Source organism: Labrus bergylta, chromosome 20 (assembly GCF_963930695.1).
Source record: "Labrus bergylta chromosome 20, fLabBer1.1, whole genome shotgun sequence".
Classification (NCBI taxonomy): Eukaryota; Metazoa; Chordata; class Actinopteri; order Labriformes; family Labridae; genus Labrus; species Labrus bergylta.
In genome coordinates, this window is record NC_089214.1 from 23,028,738 (window position 1) to 23,055,478 (window position 26,741).

Consider the following 26,741-nt stretch of genomic DNA (forward strand, 5'->3'; position numbering starts at 1 on the left):
TAGCGGCTCTCTGGTGTCTCCGATGTTGTCACTTCCGGTCTCATCAACAGACAACTCTACACTGCTCCTAGTGGTTATATGTATATTGCGTCTTGCGGGCGCATATCGTTAATTTCTGAGGACGTGCACAACCAACGCTCCAAACCAGCGCAGGATACGCAAGGCTGATATCATGCGTTTGCGTACACGTAGTATACTCAGGGCCTTAGGGGCGTAGCTGAGATGATTGACAGGTGGGCGCGGTGTAATGGTTTGTCAGTCGGTTTAAAACCTGCCTCAGCTCCAGCTCTCAGCCTGTCGTTAGGTTGACTGAAAGTTAGACTGAGACAGCATTTCCAGCATGGAGACCGCCATCGATGGGACTCCAGCGCCCCCTGCAGGAACAGACGGGTGACATCACTCAGGCTTCAAATATTCATATTTACAGTCTGTGTTTAGAAGCGACCAGAAAAAAAAAGAGACCTTTTTTTAGTTGTGTTAAAGGTGGAGTTTGGATTTCTTATCTGTCATGCTGGAGGTAAAATCATTAAATGAGGGAGGACAGCAGTGAGGGCAGGAAAAATCAAATCCCATAGTAAGATAATCTTGTGAAACCGTTCGACTGTAGAAGTTATTTTCATTCTAATATGCACTTGTACTTTCCACCCACAGCCTTTCTCTCACATCAGGTAGAGGAGTAAGACAGGTATTAACCTTCCAAGCAAACAGCGCTCGTTACTGAGTCGTGTTTCTGCAGCTCTGTGATAGATTACCTGCAGGTTGAAAAACATGCTTTTAAATCTCTTGTTTAATTAGATTCTCCCCAACAAAAGCAGAGAGGTGACTAACTTTGTGTTGCGGTGAAAAGCCGTGTGTCACAGAGCTCCCTGTGATCTCTGATGGAGGCTGATGAAATTAACAGATTACCTCCGTGCTCCAGCCGCGTGTCACTCTTTGTTTATGAGGCTGAATGCAAATGTTCTCCGCCTCGGGCGTGTTTCATTATTTGTGGATGAATCTGTGACTGCTTACCCATAAAAATAAAAAAAAAGAGAGACCAGACTGTGACAGATTCACGGCTCGCAAAGCAAAGCAAGCTTTTTCGTAAAAGCAAACATGTCCTGCAGACATGGACACGACAGTGAGAGGGAAATCATAGTGAACACTGTGAATCATCATCATTTGCATATTTTACTCTTTATTCCCGCGGGATTTTGTAGTTCTCCTGTGATGTGTCATGGTTGCGCTCCGCTGCGCTGACCTCCCAGAAACGGATCCAGTGTGAATGGGCATGAGCCGTCCGACGGAGCAAAACCGTGGCGCTGACAGACCGTGGCATGCATGGAGTATGTGTGAATTGGGGGTCACAGGGCTTCAAACTGACGGCCAGGAAATACCGTCATTCCTGAGGGAGGCTGTCATCACCGTAGATTATCAGTATCTGTTCATAAAGAAAGCCTTTTAAATGCTAAATTATAATTTTATTCTAATGAGACTGTTCTTGTGTATTTCATGGGCTTATTGACTTCTGATTATTTCCCTGCTCAGCGTTAGGCACCTGAGTCTAAAAACACCCTCAGCGTTCTCACTGCTGCACTCGTCAATGCCACTTCCCCCTCATCAACCAATCAAAACAAGGAATGGGTGGGACTTCTGATAACAATTTTGGGGGTCAGAGGTCAGGCTGAAATCAAAGCTGACTCATTTGTTTCTCCTGCTGATAGAAAGAAAACCAGTTGAAACCGTTTTAATGAAATGTACAATCATTTAATATGAATGACAGATTCTCTCCTACGACTTAAGTTTTATAAAAAATACAAATATTTTCTTTCACAGAGACGAACGTTACAGCAAAAGTTTATCAGCCGGTTATTCAAAAGAAGGAAAGTTCATATATCGTACAATCAGTGGAGTTCATGGAAGCGAATACGCAGAAGAGTTTAAATACTTTGAATAGATTTTTAAATATCCCAAAAAATGCAAAACACAGATCTTTGCAACAAAAGCACACATATATTAAGAAATCATTGCAGACAAAAAGTGGACTTTCATGCAGAAGCTTCCCTTGGCTAGCAGAGCAAACACGGAGCAAAGAAGGCAAAGCAGAGTCTGGATCAGCAGCAAAGAAACGTGAGTCCAACGTGTTAGTATCAGTCGGTGGCGTCCATGTTAAGTCCAGACGAGAACGCAGAGCCACGGTTCAGAAAAGTTCAAGAAGTGGCGAGTAAAGATCCCGCGGTCCATATTTGAAAAGGAGCCACGGTTAATCAGGAGATCCTGGTATCACAAAGGACGGAGCTCCAGGTGTGTCTAAAAAGTTTAAGAGTCATCGTCCGTTTTTATGACGTGGAACAGCGTGACGTTAAATACCACCTGGTGTCCGTTGTTCCAGGCGTACAGCGCCCGCTCTCTGGCGTTGTAGTCGAGCATGGAGATGTGGAAGTACTGGTTGTGGAAGGGGATGTCGATGTACTCGTAGGTGGATGTCTTGGTGGAGAAGGCGTAGTACACCTTGGCTCCTGACAGGTGTGAGTTAGTGATGTAGAGCGTACCGCAGATCATGAAGGACTCGCCCGCGTTCCTCTTCGAGTACTCCGTGTTCCACGTCTTCAGGACCTGCAGCGTGTCTGGGTCGATCTGAGAGATCACCACGTTTCCGGCGTTCTGATTGGTCGCGTACACGGCCCACATTCCCAGCTCGTCCGCCATGACGTCGATGTCTGAGTATCCTCCCCAGGTGTATGGGTACATGTTGTGAAAACCGGCGAACTCCAGCGCTCTCTGAGCCAACACGCTGCCTGACTCGAAGCTGTACTTCACGATGATGTTGCTCTGGTACTTGTTGTAGTAGAGCGAGCCGTTGTAGACCATGTGATTGGTTCCCTCCCACTTAAATGGGAGGCTGTAGGTTCTGGAAACAGCACCTGCTACGAAGTCGTCCATTGTCTTGTACTCGCGCACAATCTTACTGTTGGTGTAACTGTCCATGTACCAGACCTGCGTCAGACAAGGGGGAGAAAGGGGGAGTAAGAAACACCAACAGGCCTTTTCTCACCTCATTTTAAAGACCCACTCCAGAGCTTCATTTCTATTTTAATTATGGAAACACTGACAAACACTACAGAAAGCTCTTCTGGATGTTCTAACCCTTCTCACCGTAAACAATAGAGCGCCACAGGAAGGAGTCCTAAAACCAGGAAGTAAGTTAGCATTTGAGCGCCATGGGATCTAACGTCTAAAAGTCAATGTGGATTTTAAATGGGTTTGTGGTTAGACACCTGAAATAAGGTCTGTGGTTAACACAAGCTTTAGAGATGTTGGTGTTTTGTTAGACCACATAAACTACGTTAGGTAATACCCCCACTTGTGAATTTTGAAGTTCTTACTCGTCTTTAAAAAGGCGGTTGCTAACAAGTGGCTAAATGTGACTACAGTGTTTGTCGGGGACATTAAAGGTCATCACGCCGGACACAGAGGGCGGGAACTCTCTCACTAGTCTGAGATGTCTCCTGTAGGTTTAATCTTTAGGTTAAGGTGAATATTATGTTAGTAAACTATTTATTAAGCTGATTAATTTATCAGTGATCGTCTGAAGAATAACGTGACGTCAGAATCATCCGACCGTGGTGTAGTTAGCTTGTAGCATAACGTTAGCTTTTTACTTCTGTCGGCCGCATTAATGCTTCAAACATCATAAAAATGGTGTTCATCTGTGAAGATTATCCTGCTGAACAAAACGCCTACGCTTCAGAAACGTGCGTTTCTGCAATGATCCAAAATCCAATGCAAACATCACATAGGCGAATTCTCGTTTGGCCCCATGGAGATGTTACTTCCGGGTTGGCCAACAAAAATACGTCATGGTTTGTTCTCTATAGGGCATGGAGTAAGAAAGCCAGAGCCACCCGAGCATTTCCAGAGAGGGGGCGTGGTCAGACACAGCTCATTTACAAATTTAAAGTACAGACACAGAAACAGCCTGTTCTGAGCAGGGCTGAAATAGAGGGGTTTATACACATGATCAAATACAGGATCAGAGTGGATTTAGAACAAGAAACTTCTCACACATGTTTTGAGGAGCTCTGAGACTTATTTAAACTGGATGAAGAGGAGGAGGATATGTCACCTTTAAACTATATTTTCATTTCAGAGTTATCCATGTGGGGAGGTATACAACAGGCCTCTACTGTACAGCTTCCTGTGGGCATGGCCCCAATAAGACAACAGAGACTACACAAAGTAAAGGTGATTTCTATCAGCTCCGACCAGGTGTGTGACTCCAGGAACAATAAAGACTGTGGAGGGACAGCAGGGTCAGACCGGCAGGCTGCCATGAGCCATAAACGGCAAGAAATCCAGCTTTTACTGAAGGATCGTTCACCCAGATTTATGTTGCCTGAACGAATGAAAAAAGAAAAAAGACGAAACTGGTTCCCATCCTGAAGCACAAAGTCCAGTTATTAACCATGCCTCTCATTTATCAAAACAAACTTGGAAATGCTGGAGTGGGACTTTAAAGCTCAAACCTATAAATGACTTCTCTAGAGTATAAAACCTCCATGGTAACAGTCTGTCTGCAGAGATTCTGTCTACTTTGAAGACACAATAAATATTACACTTTAACATTGCAGAGCCCTTAGAGATGCCACCCCCCCTTCCATAACTCACCCTGTTGTTTCTGGTCGATGCCACAGGATCAGTCATCCATGCACCAAACCGGGTTCCAGATGTCTTTATTGTCGCAGGTCCAGTGATTTTCATTAATTTCCCACACGCTGTTAATAGAGAAATGCAGCGATAAGATGTGCTGTGCTGGGTTTTGTCTCTAACTAGATTTCTCAAGCCAATTTCATGCCTGTGCCACCAGAGTCTTCGCCCTCCGTGCATACTAAGAAAGCTCTGCATGGCACAGAGTGGGAAGCAAACTGCTGCAACTGCTGTCTCCAGCTCTGGACGTGTTTCCATTTCAAACAACGTGCACAAATATATTGTTGAATATCATAAAAAGTATGCAGAATAATTTGGTAAACTGTGAGAGATTATGTTTGTGCAAAATAATCAAAATACAAAGATGAAATGTAAACAAATAGCCACCCTGCTCGCTCACAAATAACACTCACAAGACCTCTGACACGAACCAAAACAATACACATAAATATACGCATGACTTTAATATGTTGACTCACTTAGACCACTGCCATGGGCGTATCTAAAGGGGATAACCAGGGGTGGCATCGGCCCCCTAAAAATCTGATTAAATAAATATTTTGCACATCTATTTCATAAGACGGGGACATGGGTAAGCAACGCACACACTCTGTCTGACCTGTAACATGTCGGGACCAAAACACTGCCAACTGTGCAGGACTTAGCATGCACATCAGTACTTTAACTTGTGACTTTGAACATCTTCTTCGTGTGTCATTAAAGCTTTTGCTGCCATTATCTTGTGTTATAAAGTAGATATTATTGATGAGGATACAACGGGTAAATAATGTATATTTATTTGTGTGTGTGTTTGTGAGCACATCACACTTCAGGCCACCCCTGCATGAGTCAGAGCCTCAGTTTGGTCACCGCAGTAAAGAAAAGTCTAGACACGCCCCCTGGCCACTGCAAATAAAATGAGAGCGTGAGATATTTGGCGGGACGACGAGGCCAAAAACTTGTGGGTAGATTAAATGGATTCTCCGGTTTAAGATATTGATCCTGGCTCTCCTGCACATTGGAGCAATTTGTTGCTTTAAACGATTAAACATTTTAATATGTGAATAAAGAAAAGTTTATAACAAATCAAAAGATACAGAAGAACAGTCATTAATGGTTCTTTTCTTTACAGGGTAAGAGACCAGGATTTAAAAACCTTTCCACTGACCCCATCATGTTGAGGTTTCTGTTTTGAAATGTGAGCAATCAGGGAGCGATCATTTCTGAGGCAACATCAGGTCGGTCATGAGGAGAATATTGGGATTAAATGCTTAAAAAAAAAGCATCATGAAAATGTCTGGCTTGCATTAAAAAAGTTGAGCTTGCATGAATACACACTCTACATGTTTGCATAAGTTGTGTCGGGTGTAAGTTTCTTTTTGTGTCTTTGCATTGTGTTTGTATTTAGTCTGAACGCAGAACCTCATATTTCCAAACAACGAGGACAAAAGCAACAGACTGTCGTCTTTAGTCGACATTTCCTCTTTGGCTTTTTCCTCCAGCAGCAGCAGCAAAACATCAGCCAACAATTTAAAACCTTCAGTTTAATTTCTGATGTAATGCCACTTCAGACAGCTCTAAGTATCTGCTACATGTAATGTGGCAGTGAGCCTCATGCGGTTTCAGGACTTACTCAGTTTGCCCATACAGCTGCGCAGCCGGCTGTCCAGTTTCAGAACTCTCTTGTAGAGCTCGTCGTAGTCGTACGCTCCGAGCTCCTCCTGGATCCCCGTCAGCACCGCTGACAGGTTCCTGATCTCCTCCTTAAACTGCGAGATGAGCGCTGCGTCCATCTTGTACTGCTCCAGCACGGGGATCAGCGGTTTCAGCTCGTCCATCTTCTCCTTCAGCTCCTGCAGAAACCACGGCGACAGCAGCAGAAATGTGAAACCGAGAGAGGCAGGCGGAAGGTTTGTGTGAACGGTGTGAGGGTCAGAAAAAGATAACTTTGGTATAAAAATCAAACGCTCCCTGCTAACATGTTAGCATTGCAATGACTGCTTTATTTCCACATTATGCCCGAACACTCTGCAGTCCGTCAGCAGCACGACATGAGCAGCTGTACTCCCGGGTTCTAGTTTTAAAATGACCAGACGCTCTGTGTGTTCCTGTTTTCCTGTTCAGGTCGGTCTACTCTGTTCAGCTCCGTTAGACGGTAACAGGTAAAGGATGCCACACACAGTTTCTCTCAACGTGTCAACTCATTGTCCCGTATCAGATCGTGACCTCTCTGAAAGTCGACAACTGCTCTGAAGATCAGTGTGTATTAGTAAGTCCTTCTCTTTGTGTCGTACCTTTCTCTCTCTCGTCCCATGTTTTCTGGTTGCTCACCTGCGCACTCAGATGTTTGTAATTATCTGGTAATTACGGGGAAAATTGTGCTCTGAGAAAGAGGCTGATTGTGTGTCTGCTTGCTGGTTGTAACTTAGCTTGTTTTTAAGCATGCATTGTTCATGCTTTTAGCATTTCTCTCAGAAGAGCCACTGAATCCAGGCTTTGTTCCTCTTGCCATTAGAGCGCCGTCTTTCTCTTTTTCACATTAAGGAGCACCTTTATCCAGCTTTGTTTGAATTCAGAGCACTGAAGACTCTTTTCTCTGTAAACTCATCAGCCACTCTGCAGAGTTCTCCTCTGATAAGCTTCTCAACAGAAACACGATGAATACATAATTTGTTATCCAATCAATGTTCAACTAAAAGCATAATTTCTCAATCTACAGCCTGGCCATGACAAAGCTCCTCCACCACTGCGCCCAGCACTCAGGAGGACTTTATCAAATCTATGTTGTTGTTTTTTGAGGTTATGTAGTGACAATTTTCATGAAGGTGTTCAAATGTCACTTAGGTCGTAGAACTGTGGTGCCGAGTAGCCTAGCCGTTATGTTGCGCTCCCCGTGTACAGAGGTTATAGTCCTAGTTGCAGCGGCCCCGGGTTTGAATCCGACCTCGGCCCTTTTCTGCATGTCGTCCTCTCACTCTCTCTCCTCCCAACGTTTCCTGTCACTCTTCAGCTGTCCTCTAATGAGCGGCTGTGGATCAGTGGTAGAGTCGGTCTCCTGTTTGTGCGACTGACCTCTGTGTGAGTGTGTGTGTGTGTGTGTGTGTGTGTGTGTGTGTGTGTGTGTGTGTGTGTGTGTGCTGCTGGTGAACCCTGATTGGTATGCAGCAGAACAACAGTCACTCAACTGCTAAACTTGAAACAACCAAAACTGAATAAAACAGCTGCAGATATTTAAAGTAGATAAAAGCTTCAACCTTTGCTTTTAATGCTTTTAATGCTTATATATCGAACGTTTTTGTGTGAAAGAAAAGCTACCTGATCTGTGTGAAGCAGTAGTTAAATAAGGATATCAATTACCTGGAAGTTTCGGGCCATGATGGATTTCCTGTCGTCCTCGATCTGTCTGAACTTGGTCCTCAGGCCCTTCATCTGGTTCTCCATCTTCATGACGTACTGGAAGTCTCTCTGCGTCCTCAGGTTCAGCACCTCGATCGACTGAGACATGTTCTGCACCTGGAAGACAGCATAGAAAACCTTATCACCTCATAGGATGTTTAAAAAGAACACAAAGCCTTGTTAAGTACAGTGTAGTGCGGTGCAGTAGTTCAGTTAACTCAGCAGGTGAATAAATGATGCTTTTCTTCTCTCCTTCCTTTCTTTCACTGCAGCTAATTGAAAGGCACTTTGATGGCGCTTCCCCAGCGAGCCTGCGAGTGTGTGTCTGAATGTGTAGAAAGGACTATTGCAGAAAAAGAACAAAAGGAGCAAAGCCTCGCAGGCTGTGTTAGTGAATGTGATAAAACCTCTGGTATTAGTGAGGAAATTACACTACTGGGAAGAATTCTGAAACTTTGCAGGTTTTTGGTGCTCGTTGCTCTCATCAGGACAGTTTGTCTGCCCGCATGCGCACGCTGCAGAGGTCAAAAAGCTCCATCAACACTTGTCCAGTGATGACCCTGATGAAGGCCACAAGCCGGAACCCTAACCCTAATCAAGTTGATCTTTAAGACCCCTTCAGATTTTGGTGGGCACTGTGCACAGCTCTCGAGCCCATAGTTAGCTATGTGTTGCACGGCGCATAGTCCATAGTGCATGCTGCGCAGATGTTTAAACATTTACAATTTGGGCACAGCTCTCCCTCATGACACCTCAAATCACAACAAAACGTTGTCCCACTTTCTAAAAGCTCTAGTTCGTAAAGACATGTCCGACAGTTTGGGAGTACCAGGTGTGTTTAAATCAGTAGCAGAAATGTGTGTAGTGTTCGTGCAGTGGTCGTTATAGAGCTGCAGCTCCTCTTACCTTCTCCAGCAGCTGGCGGAGCTGTCTGCTCTTTGCGTCTCTGGAGCACAGACTCTGTTCTGGAGCCACCACAGTGCAGATACATCGACCGTCCGCATCCTGAGCCGAGCTGTACACCTGCCATCCCTCCTTTGGGCCGATAGTCTGCAAGAACAAACCACAATAAGAAATAAGAAATTATGTTCTGGATTTCATTTGTAGATGACACGCTGTCGCATTTTTTGTCTTTTTTTGGATTCAGAGACAGACTGATTGGAGACAGGAAATGTTGGGAGGAGAGTGTGGGGGACGACATGCAGCAAAGGGCCGATGAGGAATACAGCGTCTGTACATGGGGTCCGCGACACATAACTGCTAGGATATTAGCGCCCCCAATTTATATTTTTTAGTGTAAAATGTCTACATATTAACCCTTTAAGTTTTGTTTTTATAAAGCTATACTCTGAACTTTTCATAAACCGTTTTTCTGAACACAAACTGCTTCAACAAGTGCAGAAATCAAAAGCTCTGCGGACACGGTGCGCTCAGTACCTGAGCTCTGATCGCTTGTTATCTCAGAGCGCGCTCTTAGCAGGCAGCTAGGGAACCCATGATGAGTGCAGTGTATTTCATAACTGCTTCAGTTAGAGTCCATCCTCTGTACAAACAACAAAGTTTTGTTCACTTTTAGAGAAATATTGTCTCTCAAACTTTTGTTTTCATATTCCCTGACATTAAGTCACTTCTCTCAGAACTTCATGATCTAAAGATAATCCAAAGCTCCTGGCCTTTCAGAATCCCGGCAGCTTCAATGCCTGAGCAGAAGATTTACAAAACTTTAAAAACTTTAAGAAGATGAACTTTGAGTAACTTTGTGTATTTTTTCACTGGTATTCAGAGAGCCTGAGTCCGTGCTTTAGCCAACACTTCAATTGTGCAAAAACAGAAAAACAATCCTGAAGACGTTGCGTATTAATATTCATGTACTTTTCCACCAAAAACTGCAGGTAAAGCTCGTCATCCACTTTAATCCCAGTGACATATCAGAGGAGAAGACGGTATGCTGGGAGCAGAGGGGCGTTATGAACAAACACGAGGACTGAAGAGGTTTCATGAAGGTAAATAGAAACTCAAAAAACACAAAGAAACCAGGACAGAGCTGACAGAGAGCAAAAAGAGGACCTGACTGTCAATTAGAGGAATACAGACGGAGGTAGAAAAGTAGGTACACAGACGGATATCTGAGCACAGAGAAGAGCAAAGACAGCAGGAATGAGAAGACAAGATGAGGTGAGGGATAAAGAGGCGGAGCTTCAATGTGCATTGAAGAGAAAACACACAGAGAAGTCAAATAAAGACGAGTCCATCAAACTGAGGCTTCATTATTGATTCAACTGATCCATGACGGGACATTAATATACAACAGTGTCTCTATACAAGCACTGACTGACATGACTTACTTACTAAACTCAAACTGAGAAACTCATCTGATACAGCAGCAGCAGCAGCAGTCCTATAAACACTTTAAAATATGATGATCTAGGCACCGCCCCCTCCAGTCTCAGCTTGGGGGGGCCAGTTAACAAGTCAGAAGGCAGAGAGGCAGAAAGAAATATTTAAACTTTGCAAAATAAAGCTGTCGAGGTTGTGCTATCTTAAACATGCAGTATATACATTCCACCACCAGGGGGCTCTCAATCAAAACAATAACAAAAGATGGCCCGGAGGCTGGCAGGGAATCATAGCCACTCCCCCCACCCCAACCCCGATGAAAACAACATCTGAGTCGATCGGTTTGACGTAACATCCTGTGTTTCCACGGCAATGATAAACATGTCGCGTCTGTCATGGTGGCCAGATCATGTATGGCAACAGGCAAAGTAAATCAACCAAGAAATCCAACTTCTCCTGGGGGGGTACAGAGGGGTTCTCAGGCCAAACGGATATATGTTCCATCGAGCGAACTCTGAAGGAGGACCTGAGACTGGAGGAGGACGTGAGACTGGAGGAGGACGTGAGACTGGAGGAGGACCTGAGACTGGAGGAGGACGTGAGACTGGAGGAGGACCTGAGACTGGAGGAGGACGTGAGACTGGAGGAGGACGTGAGACTGGAGGAGGACGTGAGACTGGAGGAGGACCTGAGACTGGAGGAGGACCTGAGACTGGAGGAGGACCTGAGACTGGAGGAGGACGTGAGACTGGAGGAGGACCTGAGACTGGAGGAGGACGTGAGACTGGAGGAGGACGTGAGACTGGAGGAGGACGTGAGACTGGAGGAGGACCTGAGACTGGAGGAGGACCTGAGACTGGAGGAGGAGTTTGATATCTTTGGAATCAGAGCGAGCTGGACTGTACGATGAATAAAACAACATGTTGTACTTTCTGCAGTTTGATGTCTTTAGATTTGTTTTCCTTTGAATTGTGTCGTTAATGAGGCGGAGGCTAATGTTCCCCTACTCGCCGTCTCTCTCCGTGTGCCGGGTAGAAGCTCAGACTGAGAGGCTGCCATGGTTTCACAGAGCTGAGCACAAAGTCTGCTCATTAATCATCCCACACAACGGCAGCTCAAAGCTTTCCCCAGCCAGCAGCACGCACACACACACACACACACACACACACACACACACACACACACACACACACACACACACACACACGCATGAGTGGTCACATACTGTACACACACATACAATCACATTCAGGGCTGTCTGTAGTTCTTGGGGGGTTTGACGAACGGCTTTTTAAACACTTCTTCAATCTTGTGGACTTTGAATCTTCTTGAGACGTCGTTCATGACTGTCAAAGGAACAGAAGCTAAAAGATACTGTGGTGCCAAGGCCGTGTTTTCTTTCACACTCCTTCAATTAAACTTCAGTTATCACAACATCTGCTGTAAGATGAATCCACCCTCTCAAATCATTGTTTTTAAAATCACATCCATAAACATCCACAGAGTGCAATACATCAAAATGACCTTTCAACTGACACCTCGTTTGACCTCCCATTCACTGTTCCCAGCCAATGAGAGCCAATCAGATCCTGAGTTGAAAAGAGGTGCCTGCCCCTGTTCTGATTGTTTCTCTACCTGGCCAGTTGTACGCGACTGTGCCGATGACTGACGTTTCTTGTAGCAAATGAAATCCTGAACATGTAGATGTGTTGCTTCAATCAATAATAATAACCATCCCAAAAGCAGGAAGAGTTTTTCTAACACCAAACAGACTGTGATCAGTAACAAACTCCCGCCTTATTTCCACAGCAGGACAAATGTTTGAAGGATTTTCTGAAACATTTCAACACATTCTGAATCCGCAGATTGTTAGCTTTAAAAAAGACCTGATTTCTACTTTGACTACAAACAGTCTCTATGACATCAGTCAAAAACAATGGCCGCTGTATGACCATCAGTGCTCTGTTGCTTACGTACAAAAAAAAAGGACGCTGGGTGCTACACTTGTTCTCTGGGGTCCGCTGCCTGCATGTAGCTTAAACGCATTTCAGGGGCTGCAGGTTAGGGGGCGCTGTGGGGCCATTTTGTGATGCACATGTAAGAAAGCATCTCACGTAAACTTCACCTACTTTCCAAATATTGTGCAAAGTTTGTTGAGTTTTCGGAATAACTATTATGCTGATAATAACTCCTTCAGTTTCAGTAGGGTCCTCGCTCCCCTTCAGGGCGAGCTCGGGCCCTAAAAAGAAGATGGCGCTCATAAAAGAACAGCAGGTGGACTAAGGCCCTGACTTTTAATTGATAGCTTTCCTCTTCACATCTGAATCTGTCTGTCGGCAGTTCTGCTCTTCATTCTAGAAAGCGAAGATAAATACAATAAACAAATATGTGACGATATGGCTCAAATAAAGAGAAACGACTGCCTACAAAGAAAGCACTTGTTTGTGTGGTGGTTCCCCACGGGGTCGTGTAAGAGCCGCCTCTGTGGTTAAATGAGCTAATAGACGTTAGTGAGTGAAAGCTGCTCAGACAGCACGGGCCTGTAATCATGACTCATCACGACTTTATTACTTTTACTGCTGCACCAAAGGTCAGCCTCTCTTCTTGGTTACGGTTAATGTTGGACTTTATGAGGCGACCTGATTGAACTGTGAATTAGCGCTCAGACTTTCCCTGCCTCACTGAAGGCAGGAGTGACATTAACAGAGTTTTATAACATGACTGTGTCTGACAGCCGGCCAGAGAAGAAGAAGTGGAGTTACTGTGAACCTTATTCGACATGAAATGCTCCCGTTTTATCCTCTATTATCAAGACGCACGTTTATGTCTTTGTCTCTCGTGTGTTGTTGTGTTTACGGCTGCTCTGGTTTACTGGAAGTGGTTGACTTACATTAATATCACTGAAAGGATTCCAGTTTATTATCTGCTTTAGAAGACCTTGATTTCTGGAGTGGAGCCGGTACTTGCCTATAAAGCTGCCTCTGCTGCAGTTAGCTGCAGTCATACTGGAGGAGAGCTTTTATAGCCTCGTTAGCAGCACGGCTCTTTGCATCCAAGTCGCTCTGCAGCTTCAGACTTAAATATCTCTACAGCTGATGGATGGAATACTGAGAAAGAATTTACCGACATTTATTGGCCCCTGAAAAATTTGTCTGTCAACTAGAGAGCCACTAAGATGTTGACCTGTTTGTTATTCATAGAGAAGCACCAATCCAACTTCTTTGTTATCAGTAACAACCCTAGAGATCTAAAAGAACAACCTCATTTCCTGAATTTGAATTTATAAAAAAAACAAAAACAAGCTACGATCTCCAAGCCGATGTTCCAGTGGGAAATCCTGCAGTTCCTCAAGTGTCCACTAGAGGCTGGCTGCAGAAGCACAGGACGTCACATACACACCCATTCTAAAAAGCCTGTTTTTACAGCAGAGATGAACATGTTTACAGCCTGGTTCAAAAAAACAAATAGGTGGGATTAGCTCATGTCTCGATGGACACACACTGTATGGGGGGTGAATGTTTTGATGACTCATCAGTTTTGATTTGATGAAGGATAAGAGTTATTCACAATAAGGCGTGTAGCTGACCTGATTGACAGGTGGGCGCAGTGTAACGGTTTGTCAGGAGGTTTAAAACCCGCCTCAGCTCCAGCTCTCAGCCTGTCGTTAGGTTGACTGAAAGTTAGACTGAGACAGCATTTATATCAATACCTGTTTGCTTTCAGCTTGCAGGCTGTAGAAGTTCTGTATGACTCAGGAAAACATGCATGCTAGTAGAGACTATAATGTAAAATATAAATGATCGTCCTCACAGGTACCCTGCAGGTTTGACACATTATTACATCCTTTCTCTGTTTATTATTCTGTCGTCAACATGTGTTTTAGTTTGTCTCAAACACACCCGATTAACTTTGTCCTCATCAACCTTTTTGTGATTGAGGGAGAGATGTGGGGGGCTGATGAGGGAGTCAAAGCGAAGGAAAAGGTTCATTTAGGTTCAGATTGAGTTAGTTAATGATGTTGTTGAGAGTTTGCAGCTGTTACCAGATCAGAATCACCTCCTCTGCCCTCTCCTGTGTCCCTGAACAGTTTATGATGAAGCATGACTGAGAGGGAGAAAATATCAATCTGAAGTAAATGTCTCTTTTAGAATAACCTCTCTTCATCCTTGTCCATATGTATGAATGGATTAGTTAAAGGAAGAATTTTTGATCCAGTAGATGTCACCCTTGAGCAACAGCATGAAACCATAACAAACTGCTGTTAGGCCACGCCTCCTCCATACTGAAGCCTCTGCTCTCCTCCAGAAACACACCTCCAACCCCCTCCACTCGAGTTCGCATCAAGGAGTTAAGCAGCAAACATAATTGTCCTTTGCTCGAGCTGCAATCACCTGATCTAAAAACTCTTACTAACATCCAAATAATCAGTGAGTATGTTCTTCTTCTCTCTAGTCCTTAACTAAAACAGCTTTTATACACAAGGGGAGGAGCCGGCCGTCCCGTCCATGTAAACACGACTCTGACAACAACACAGCCAGCGGGACTCGAGCTTCTCACTTATTGTAGACAGTCATGACTCAGAGACACATTTATACAGGACAGACTGGATTTATGATTTATTTGTGGAACATGTCGCACATTCTTCCTTTAATACTGATGGACTCTTTACTCAGCAGCCTCTACCATCAGCGTGTGTGAATGTGTAGGTGTGACCTGTGGTGTTAAAGCGCTTTGAGTAGTCAGAAGACTAAAAAAGAAAAATATACAAGCTCAAGTCCATTTACCATTGGTCCTGCTAATGTGTAGTCTTGTTTAAGCAATGCTACTTTTTTTCTTTCCATTATTTTCTAGACAAGAGCGACAGTTAGATTTGACCAACATTTCTGTAAAATCACATCATTTGTTATTTGATAAAAAGTTATTTTGCTGCTCTTTGCACCTTTGTTTGTGAGTGTGTGTGCTCTGTAAACCAATCTCCACCCTGCAGAGTATAACTGAGATCTGTTGATCTAATTTCTGCTTCCAGTCTCTCAACAGCTGATTCCATTTTCTGGGCTGCAGCACGATGAGTCTTTGCAATCTGAGGAGCTCCCCAGAGGGGTACCAGGAGGGACAATTTAGTGCAAAAATAATTAAAAGAGTGTCAGCAGCAGTGGCAGGAATCAATCAGTTATAAATACAGTCTTAAATAGTGTGAGAGGAAACTGAATCCTTCAGCAGCATCAGCCTGAGCTACAGAAACAAACGGACACACAAGATTGTGGCTGTCATCAGGGTTTTTGTGGGACTCTGTGATGGTCTTATATTCTCTGTTAAATGGGAGCTTTGTCCCAGCAGCTTTAAGTAAAGATGGAAGGGTAGGTACAGTTTGACATACAGGAAATCCCATCAATTATCCAGACTGCTTTCCCTGTTTGGGGTTGTGGTGGGCTGGAGCCAATACCAGCTGTCAATCGGGTGAGAGTGGGCATGGGTTACACCATGGACTGTTTGCCAATCAATCACTGGGCTCACATTCACACCTATGGGTAATTAACGAGCATGTCTTTAGACTGTGGGAGGAAGGCGCATGCCTGTCCCACGGGGACTTGAAGCAGGAACCTTCCCGCTGTGAGGCAACAGCGCTAACCACTGCACCACTTTGCAGCCCTCGTTCAGGAAATAATTCTCGTAAATTCCTTCAAAGCTGTACTCTTCTCCTCACTGGATGTCAGAACATCAGAGCTATTTTCACTGCAAAGATAACAACTTACACTGAACTGCAGGGGATTGCAAACAACAGCCACAACTGCAAAGATCATGATTTTACTTCATTCAAGAAGCTATAGAAAGTTCTAGATTTGCACTTTAACATGCATGTCTTGACTTGATTTGACTTGATGCAGAAAATCCGCCTCCTTTTTTTGAAAAAACAGTTTCCTAAAAGACAGCAGGAGAAATTCTGACAGCTTGAGAGCCCAGACAGCATCACTAAGATCAGGGGTTCTCACCTGGTCCAGCCTCAGGATCTTTTTCATAAATCACATTTATAATATGAAGATTTGTAGAGCACAGTACACTTTATCTTCACAGCACATAATCGTGACACACTGAAAAGTTAATTTTTCATTTATTGTGTTCATCAGGAGGCAGAAAACTGAAAAGGTGTTTGCACCTGATTAAGTGGGCGGCCACATGAAAGTGACACAAGACATAGAATAATATCTCACTCGACAAAGGACAGTGCAAGAGGAAAGCACACCTGACAACACAAAGTGCATAAACTACATTATAATTCTAAAAGACGATAATTAAAAGATTCTATACATAAAACGACTGCAAATGAATTGCAAATAAACTAAAGTAGGAGGGATTTGTCTGGCCTCTTTTTAAACTTGGATTCGTAGTTTCTGTTGTGCTGCAATAAAACTGAGAAACAGCGCTGTAAATAAATGTAGAAACAAATCTTTGTGCCAGTGATGTTAATAAATTGGACTCTCGTATCCCGGCGGAGCTGCCGTCCTGCTGCCAGCGCACAGAGACCTAAACAGATGCTATCTCTCCACCCATCGATCAACCTGTCCAAACAAAGAGCCGCCCGAGGATTACAGGCATGTCAGGACTGTAACTGATGGACGTTCAGCCTAAACCAGTTAACATTTGAGATCCAATGGTGGGGGATGACGAGCTTCATGTGCAGGCAGATCTGAATGCAGACTGATGCTGACGTTTAGGACAGAAATGACGGATGGTGACGATGCTACACGCCGCAGAAAGAAAACAAACATAAGTGAGGGTCCTGACAGAGAGATAGTGCACAGGGAAGAGACGCTGCAGAAGACCGAGCTCTCTCCTCTTTCAGGTGTGACTGTGATGGGAGGCGTGCACACAGATTAATTTCCTCAAGGAGGGCAACCTTCTCGCCTCTATTGACCCCGGCAAGGAGCAGACTGGATAGATAATTCTGCACATTCAGAGTCTGAGTTTCTACCTCACAGCGTCATGCAGCTGCTTCAGGGAGTTTTCTGACTGAACAAGAAGACGCGTCAGTCCGAAGCAGCGGAGTACAAAAATGAAACCTCAAACATCCTCGGGGGAGGGAGAGGCAGCGGACAGCTCCGGGTCGCACTGAACGACAGACTGAACACACACACACACAGATCTTACTGTACTTATTGAAGTCGGGTGATGGATGTCTCTATTATAAAACTTAAGAATGAACCCTCCTGATTTTAACTGTCAAAGCGAAGACAAAAGAGAAGATAACAAGACAGACTACTGTAGAAATGATTAGATAACTAAGACTCATCACTTAAAATAGCATCATGATAAGAAGATCAAGAAGCCACCATCTGAGCAGAACTAAATATTTAAAGGTCACGTAATTGAAGCACCACTGAACTTACTGAGAGCCAGATTTAAAGAAAGAATGACGCGCAGTATTATCTTCATCAAAGAAAACAGGACCTGTTTTATAAAGTTGTTAATTCAGTTTTTGAGTTTCTTTGACGACACATTGGAGCCATAAGGGAGCAGTATCTATTTATCAAAGGCCTTTGATACAGTTGATCACGGATTATTGATCAAAATCCTCCATCAAGTTGGTTTATCAAAGCAAACAGCCTCCTGGTTTGGCAACTATCTGTCAAACAGAACACAATGCGTGCAAATGGCAGGACCCACCTCTTCCTTTTCAGAAATCTCAAAAGGGGTGCCCCAAGGTTCGATACTGGGACCTATTTTATTTTCCATTTATATGAATAACGTGAGAAAATTTGTCAAATGACATGTATCACTTTTATGCTGATAACACTATCATCTATTGTTGCTCAGCATCTGTTGCACAATCTTTTGAGTATTTGCAGTCAGCTTTCAATGTTGTCCAGTCTCGTTTGAGGGAACTAAGGTTGGTCATAAACACTGATAAAACAAAGCTCATGTTGTTTTCTCGTTTAAGTCGAGAAACAACAAATGTCCCTTTGATTTTAACTTCTCAAGGAAATGTAATCGAACTTGTCAAAAGCTACAAGTACTTGGGATTTATTCTTGAATGTGATCTGTCTTTTAAATCACGTATTGCCAATTTGGCCTCTAAACTTAAGGTAAAGTTAGGATTTTATTACATAAATAAATCCTGCTTTTCCCTCAGAGCAAGGAAACTTCTTGTTTCATCAACCTTTCTTCCTTTGTTGGATTATGGAGATGTACTGTATATTGGCGTCTCGGCCAAATGTTTACAGTCATTGGACACCATGTATCACTGAGCTATGAGATTTTTGACTGGTTATAGATGCTTCACTCATCACTGTGACCTGTACACTAACTCAGATTGGCCATCTTTGAAGGTGCACAGGCATATACACTGAAGCTTATTTATAAAGCTCTTCTTGGTTTGGTGCCTTCTTACTTATGTTAATACCTTCAAAGAACCAAAAGCCACTATGCCTTGCCTTCCTGTGATGTCTTTAAACTGTCTGTGCCTCGTGTCCGCACTGAGCTCGGGAAAAGAGCGTTTGGTTTTGCTGCTCCCACTGCATGGAACTTTCTCCAAAATGAATTGAAAATGGCGGATCTCATTTCGCTTGAAGCCTTTGGCTCAATCTTAAAAGATAAAATACGCGAGACAATTGGACAGTGCCTGTGTTTCTGATTTGTAATCCGTGATCAAGATTCTGCACTTTATCTGTAAATCAATTTGCACATTGTAAATTGTTGTTCTCTCTTAACTTATTGTTTGTAAACTGTCTCTTTATCATGTAATACTTTTTATGACGTGTGCTGCTGCCTTCTTGGCCAGGTCGCCCTTATGAAAGAGATCTGATCTCAATGGGTTATTTATCTGGTTAAATAAAGGTTAAATAAAAATTTTAAAAAAGTATGTAACTCTGACAAACCTAGTGTTTAAAATAGGTACTGCAGTCCAGATTCAAAACATTGTAGAGAGCTGTCTCTCCCCCCCTCCTCTCTAGAGTCCATGCTCACACAGGTCACCATGTGGTGGATACTGAAGCTTCAGTGTTTATCCAGCTCTGCATTCGTCTGTAAACCTTTCTGTGTTCTAACCTCTCTCCATTTTTCAAAAGTATCTCCAATATTGATCCTAGTTTGAGCACGTTTCTGCTCGTGGAGCTTATTAGAAACACGCAGAGGCTTTTTAGGTCGGGTACAATCACTTCTATCTGAACCACTTCTCTTGACCGCTTCCATCACTGCAACACCTGTTGACCTGATAACTGCTCTCATATCTGACAAACTGAGGGGCGTCCAAAACGGCCGTGTGGGGGTGCCTTAAAAGCGCCTACCTTCTCTGGTCCAAACAAATCCAGAGCATTCAGGAGCAGAATCTAAAGTTAGAAGGAGGACATACTGGCTGCTGCATTGTTGTCAGAGAAGCCAGCACTTCAACATAGCATGTTTCCTTAATTTCTGATCATATAGTAAGATACCTTTATCATTTCACTCTTTACACATCTCACTGATTGGACCTTTAACCAAGATGTCAGGATCAGCTAAATGTTAAGATGTTGAGTGTGTGATTGATTGGATATCATTTGACTTTCAGCACTGTGACTTGTATAAAACCATGAGCTGTACTTACATCCCTACTCATTTAGCTGGTAATTCTCACGTATCAGTGTGCAGGGATCAGAACTCTTCTTCAGCTGACGTCTCTGCAGCCTCTCAGGGTTAAGTGTCTGAGCATGCTCATTACAAACTCTCAACAGCTTTCCACTCTTGGAAAAGGACATTCCTGCCATATTAATGTCACTGACTGCTGCGAGAGAGGTAGTTCACCTGATTATTTCATGCTCTTCAGCAACCTTTTGTGATTTTCCTCCTTCGAGTTATTCTCTGTCAGAATGTGAGGATGAAATAAATCTCCTCTTCAGCTTCGTGTTCACACTGATGTGGAATCAGAAGAGCAATAAGTCCCATTTTAAAATCTCCTTTATGTTAAAGTAACATCAGAAGAAAGTGCTTTAAAGATACCAACAGAAAATCACATTAGTATGTTCAGTGCAGGCGAGGAGCTTCTTAGAAGTTTTACTCAAATTTATTTGCTCTAACTATGTTTCTTTTAGTGTAACCTTAAATGTTTTGTTTCTTAAAGAGCCGTAGGACAGAGAGAGAGAGAGAGAGCAGGGGGAATGTTGTCACCTGTCTGTTCCTGCAGGGGGCACTGGAGTCCCATCGATGGCGGTCTCCATGCTGGAAATGCTGTCTCAGTCTAACTTTCAGTCAACCTAACGACAGGCTGAGAGCTGGAGCTGAGGCGGGTTTTAAACCTCCTGACAAACCGTTACACCGCGCCCACCTGTCAATCAGTTCAGCTACACGCCTTATTGTGAATAACTCTTATCCTTCATCAAATCAAAACTGATGAGTCATCAAAACATTCACCCCCTCAGACACGAGAGGAAACAAACACTGCAGGAAGAAAAATGCTGTTCATTGATTGGCCGCAGGAAGTGAAAAGGTCATATCTGTGACAATGTTTCAATTAGTTTGGATGTTATGCTCTACTATTTAAGATGGACCTAACGTCTCTGTGGTAACCAAACAATGGCACAACACTAGATAGAACCTAACGAGGGTTTAGTGAGGACTATAACACAGAACTGAAAACAGAACAAACACAAAGATGGTGTGCAACAGGAAAGAGTTTTTAATCATCTGTGTATTTCTTATATTCTGAAGCACAGCCTCTAATCACGTCCCCGGCTGATTAAGTACAGTATCATTTTACCGAGGCCACAGATGTCTCCCGCTCCTCTCGAGTCCTTCCTCTCAGCTCTCATCCTCTGATACGGATCCAGGAGGGACATGTCTCTACTCCTGTTATTACTCTTAAACTATCATTAATTCAGAGGCATTCAGAGGAGCTCCAAACAAGGAAGAGTCTCTTCACATAGTTATTATCTGCAATGTAAAGCATAATTATAGAGATTCATTTGACCTCCAGCGGCGTGTTTCTTTGTTTGGCTGAATGCTCCGAAACTACAGGAGACCATGAAAGGTTCAAACTGCACACTGTCTCTGTCTCTGATCGAGCTAGTATCATCCATCATTACGATGCATTTAAATAAACCTGACAGAGATCGTCCTCAACTCATGAAACCTGTCTCCATCGCATGACTACAAACAGACACAAAGGTGAGAAATATATTTATTTAAATTTAATCTAAAACTCGATGTTTCAAGAGGGTGGACTGGACATGACAGACTAAGATGAGACATTATCTCTCGTCTTCCAACTTAGCGTGTTCTCGAAGGAACACGCTAATGAAAGAACAAGGTTTGTGTGGAGGCGCTCACCCTCTGCGTCGTGTCACCGTGAGGAGGCGGCTGTGTGAGGAGGTCGTAGGGAAGCATACACACACACACACACACACACACACACACACACACACACACACACACACACACACAGAGAAAATTCCCTCTCATTGATTGGCCCTCCTGTTGATCGTTAATGTGGGAAACACGGCGAAGCTTTCTTTGAAGGGATGTTGTTGCACAGCTGAAAGGCTCGTCTGCCAGCAGCTGACGTTTCCTGCTCGTTAGAAAGCCGTTCTGTAGTATCACCCATCAGAAGTAACTAATCACATTCATACACCACCACCAAAGCAGGGGGAGAAATTGGAACTGTGCACTCAGGAGCGTTTGTATTAAACATGTTTGTGCTAAGAAAAGCGCTGCATGTCCGCCCTGTCTCCATGACAACAGTCTGTTGACAATGGCCGCTGTATGACTGACATTATGCCGTTATTTTTTACTGTTTTCAATTTCAGATTGTTTTTTCACAGAAACGGAGCAAAGAGGATTGGAGTAAAAGACACAATGTGTAGGACGCAAAAAAAAAGAGTAAACAGCGCCTTTTTGAAAAGTTGAACGATTTTCAACTTGAAGAGCTCAGAGCACCGAGAAAAAGGTGTAGCTTTGAACAAAAAGTGTAGCTTTTTTTCTGAGGGCCTGCTTGCTGCTGCAAACGCTCTCATTGAAACCAATTGAAAAAGATGCTGTCGCTCAGAAAAAAACGCCATGTGGACACGGGGCCTAAGATTACCGCCACGTTTCATACAAATGTCCTGACTGTAAGTAAGTGAAATCATCAGACTCTCCTGAAGATGCTGCAGGTACTTCAGAGCACTGACAGCAAAGGATGGGCCCGGTCATAAAATAGAATAATATTAATGGACAACGCTGATAAAGATAAAATACAACTCACATAAAATCAATGGGATTCCATCTCGAACCTCCAAATGGCCGTTAGCCATTAGCTGTGATGTCTGAGCGGGGTCCTGGATGTATGTATTGAGTTTAAGTGGACAATTGGATTGTGGCAGCGCTCTGACGTCAGACTCCTGAAGTCCATTAAGTCTCTGTTCCTCCTGCGATCGATACGTCCTCCAGGTGCAGGATATAATGTGCAATCATAAAACACAGATTCCAGCCATCATTGGGATCATGATGAGAGGAACACAGTGCCGTTAGCAGCCGCCATGTAATTACCCGGCTGGCACACACCATGAGGGAGAACTACACTATGCAAATATTTCATTTCCTCACAAAGGCTCCTCAGGGATCTGTTGTGTACACTGCAGAGGTAATAACTGTCCCACCGGATCATTCCACACTGCGACGAAAGGGAAACCTGTTCCATTAGCCCCCGATTAAGTCTGTTTATCCAGAACAGATCTGAGGGAAATTAAAGTTACTTCACTGAACCTATCGGGAAGAAGAAACAAAAAGATGGCACGATGTGGAGGCCCCCGTCTCGTTCTGAAACAAACAAAGGTCTTCAGCCTCTGACTGACAGCTCACTCACTCCTTAGTGTCACTACAGGTTTTCCTTTTTCACAGCGTTCTAAACACCTAAGGCCTTCAGCGCAGCCATTTGCATGCAGCTCTGGCTCCAGCCGCATCTCATATTCCACAGTGGATGTTATCTCAAACAGATGAAAGTCATGAGAGGAAACATCATTCATGAAGGCAAAAAGAACGACACAGAGGAGGAGACGTCAGAGCTCTGCTGTAACGGCAACAATGTGATGATTCTTTTCATGGGTTGTTTATCTATCAGCTTCTTCATTCAAATGAACACAACAGAAGCCATCTGATCGTTTGTCTGCAGACAATTATTATTAATTATTAGTGTTGCGTTACTCAAAATCCATCTTGGTCCCTAGACCAGGTCTTGGTCTCGTCTCGGACTAAAAATTGGTCTTGTCTCGGTCTCAGAATGGGCGGACTCCGGATTTTAAATCAAGACCACCTCTGAGAGGGTATTTGTCCACATCATTACTGTGTCATCCTTTGTTATTGTAGTATTGATTGAGAGCCCCCTGGTGGTTGAATCTACTTACTGTGTCTTTAAATAAGCCGATATTAAACTTGTGTTTCTGGTACTGAATCACAGAAAGATTTTACATTTGTGTCACTAAAATGCAGGGTTGGTAACTTTCTAAAACTAGCATGATTTTGAAAGTAGCATTCCCTCAGTGCTCCGTCTGCAACCACCCCCTCCCCTCTGTGCTCCCTCATAAGCCACGCCCCCTCACTTACATACAGAGCTCCATCCCTCCAGAAGTGGACCTCAGCTCATCTCTTACATTTGTAGAGAAACTACGTCGTCTCAGGTCTCATTCAGCGGTAAGTAAACTCACAGTATAAACTCCTAAAGTCATCGGTGACGCTCTCTGAGTGTGAGCTAGAGCACACAAGAGGTAGAGAGCGAGCAGGGAGACTGGGAGGCCTCTGATTGGTTCATCAGATTAGTACTTCGTGGCAGACATTGGTTGAAGTCTTTACAGAACATGAGTTATTAATTTCTGTCAGGTCCTAAAGACAATTTCAACCAAAATCTTAAAAAGTGAATCTGGAAGAAATGACCAACCCTGCCTTTAATATAAGCTATAAGTTATAAGTTTTATTAAGTATAACAACTGGATCTTTAGGTCAAACATCGCCCCTGCTGGCTAAAGAAATAATAATACTGTATATGTTATTATCAAATCGATTTAAATTTTAATTGTACTGCAAGCTTTCATGACATTACGTCTACTGGATAACAAACTTAAGGATGATCTGGTTAACCGCTGCCATTGGTTTTCTGTCTCTGAGTTGATTCATCAAAGACTCTGAGAGGATCAAGGATCTCGCCCTGCAGGAGAGCAAGGTTTTCTTTTCCTGACAGTTTGGCTTAATAATATGCTGCTTTGGGCGTGCTGCAGAGCAGGAGAGCCTGTGTGGGGAAGTTTCAGCACCAAAGAGTGGACAGCTCCTGGCCGTCACCAGCAGAGGACCCCGAGCCACACATTGATTCTCCATTAATCATAAAGGGACCCAGAGACAGAGCTGTCAGCTTTAGTCAGGCTTACTCCATCTCTCCTCTGATACAAATCAACAAATCACTGCTCAGGCTGTTTCCTCACATACGCCTCAGGTGAAGAAGACAAAGCAGCAGAAGCAGGAAGGAGCATCGTGTTAAATTAAGACAAGAGAGATGGAGCCCAGGGGGTGGGTGGGTGTAGGGGTAGAAGACAAACAGGCACAAATGTCTGAAGCATCGCAATGTCCTTTAAGACAGAAAACAATCCAACATCCTGCAGCGTGTGTCGCTTCATGCTGCCTCTCTCAGCTCACAAGCAGAAGAAGATCCACAAGTGGGCAGGAGAAAGGATCAGTAAAAAGGAGTGTTTCTGCAGAAAAGGCGATTTCTAATGTATGTTATGGACTAAATGATTCAGGCGTGTGCTTCGGGTTTCTGCTTTTTGTGTGATGCTGCAGCTTTTCTTTGGAACAATGCGACAGTTTCAAGTCTTCTCACATATTTCCGATTGAAGAAACTCGCTCTGTACCTCAATAATGATCTGTTTATGTCACACATAATGTTTATCACCTAGAACTAAATTTGTTAAACTTTTATCTTTGATTCATCCTTCTTGTTTCGGGTGTAGCAGACCTTGAGAAAAGGGCGTGAATATACTGTAAGTGCGTATGTGCATTTAATATAAACCCAAGTTTAGAGCTTCGACGGCGTGCTTTAATCTTCCTAAATGTTTCCAACATGATTTATTTCACTGTTCCTGGTAAACAGGGCGACATTCAATTGACGGACTTTTGCGTGAAGTTTCGCGTGACAGAATCCGTCAACGGAATCTGTCACGTATCTATCCAAGGTAGAAAAACTCTTGGCTGTATTTATTAATCATAAAGTAAAGTGAACCTCTCTGATGTGACACGAAGAAGATTAGATCATCATGTGTAATCCTGCACTCACCATGGAGGGGTATAATCCGAAGACGGTGAGGAGGAGGACGGGATACAGGAGGCTCAACAGGAGCCGCATGCTGACGGGCTCCGGGCAGCCTCTCCTCTCCGGGGTGCAGTCCTTAAACATAAATCTCCTCCGGTGTCGGTACCTCCTCAGCGCGTTTCCCCCGCAGAGAGAGCATCACAGCCTCCTCTCTGCCCGCTCACACTGCAGGCAGAGCCGAGCAGAAAAGTTTGGAGAGAGGAGGAAAATATTGTAATGTGTGAGGCGCAGCAGACTGCAGGGGAGGCGCAACAAGGACGTGACATCACATCACATCTATCTACACCATCCATCTACCTGGTTAATGAAACATGACCTTCACTTTCACCTTCAGGTAGCCAGAATCTTCTTTAGTGGTTTAAAGAAGACCAAGGTAGAAACATGTAAAGCTACTTTAATTGAAAGGTCTCCATCTCTTCCTCACAGCTCACATGAAGTATTCTGCTAACAGTTGTACATTTATTAACAACATCTAGACATGTTGATGCTACATGGTGAACAGTGGCGATTCTGGAGTCTGTCGGGGCCCTGGTCAAAAATTAATTGGGGGCCCCTCCAACCAGCATTCACCACCATTTTGTCAGCCCGCAGTTACTCCTCTTCCTCTTTCTCTCTCTTTTTTTTGCTCCCAGACAGATAATTCGTGACTTTCATTGACAAAATTTGGTTTTCACAGCAGAAATGCATGCCACACTCAGCAGGGCAACGAGAGGGAGTGCTGTCAGAGGGGGCCCCCTTAGGGAGGTTTGCTGCTGTCATTGCAAAATTTGCACATTTGGAGCCACTGCTGTGGTTTTCAAGTTTGTCAGCCTTAGGGGCAGAAGTTTGGGGGGAAACTCAGAGAAAACAACAAATGGAGTTGAGGCAGATTAGTTCAGGTGGAGTGTGGTAGTCCTGCCCGCAAGCGGCTATCAGCTGATCTGAGAAAGCCCCAATGCCAACCAATCATTATCTGACAACATGGTGGCCTATTCAAACCATTCTGCCTCTCACTCCTGCTGCATCACATCCACTCAGCTGTGCA

General features: G+C 43.9%; 1 protein-coding gene across 1 annotated transcript; it reads right to left on the minus strand.

Annotated features, from left to right (window-relative positions):
- Window positions 1-1,724: 1,724 nt before the first annotated feature.
- olfm3a (olfactomedin 3a) lies at window positions 1,725-25,948 on the minus strand. The gene is made up of 6 exons (XM_020647096.2): window positions 25,682-25,948; window positions 8,989-9,132; window positions 8,044-8,199; window positions 6,320-6,539; window positions 4,648-4,754; window positions 1,725-2,976 (listed from the first exon to the last, which is right to left on the minus strand). Exons 1-6 carry the CDS (start codon window positions 25,799-25,801, stop codon window positions 2,299-2,301), a joined length of 1,425 nt encoding a protein of 474 aa, XP_020502752.1. The 5' UTR covers window positions 25,802-25,948; the 3' UTR covers window positions 1,725-2,298.
- Between the last annotated feature and the right edge of the window lie 793 nt (window positions 25,949-26,741).

Excerpts from the sequence above, each read along its gene's own strand:
- olfm3a (XM_020647096.2), bottom strand. The coding sequence starts at position 25,801 with ATGTTTAAGGACTGCACCCCGGAGAGGAGAGGCTGCCCGGAGCCCGTC. Across the intron at positions 9,133-25,681 it reads TCGGATTATACCCCTCCATG|ACTATCGGCCCAAAGGAGGG; the intron begins GTGAGTGCAGGA and ends TTGTTCTTGCAG. Across the intron at positions 4,755-6,319 it reads CAGCTGTATGGGCAAACTGA|CGTGTGGGAAATTAATGAAA; the intron begins GTAAGTCCTGAA and ends CTCTATTAACAG.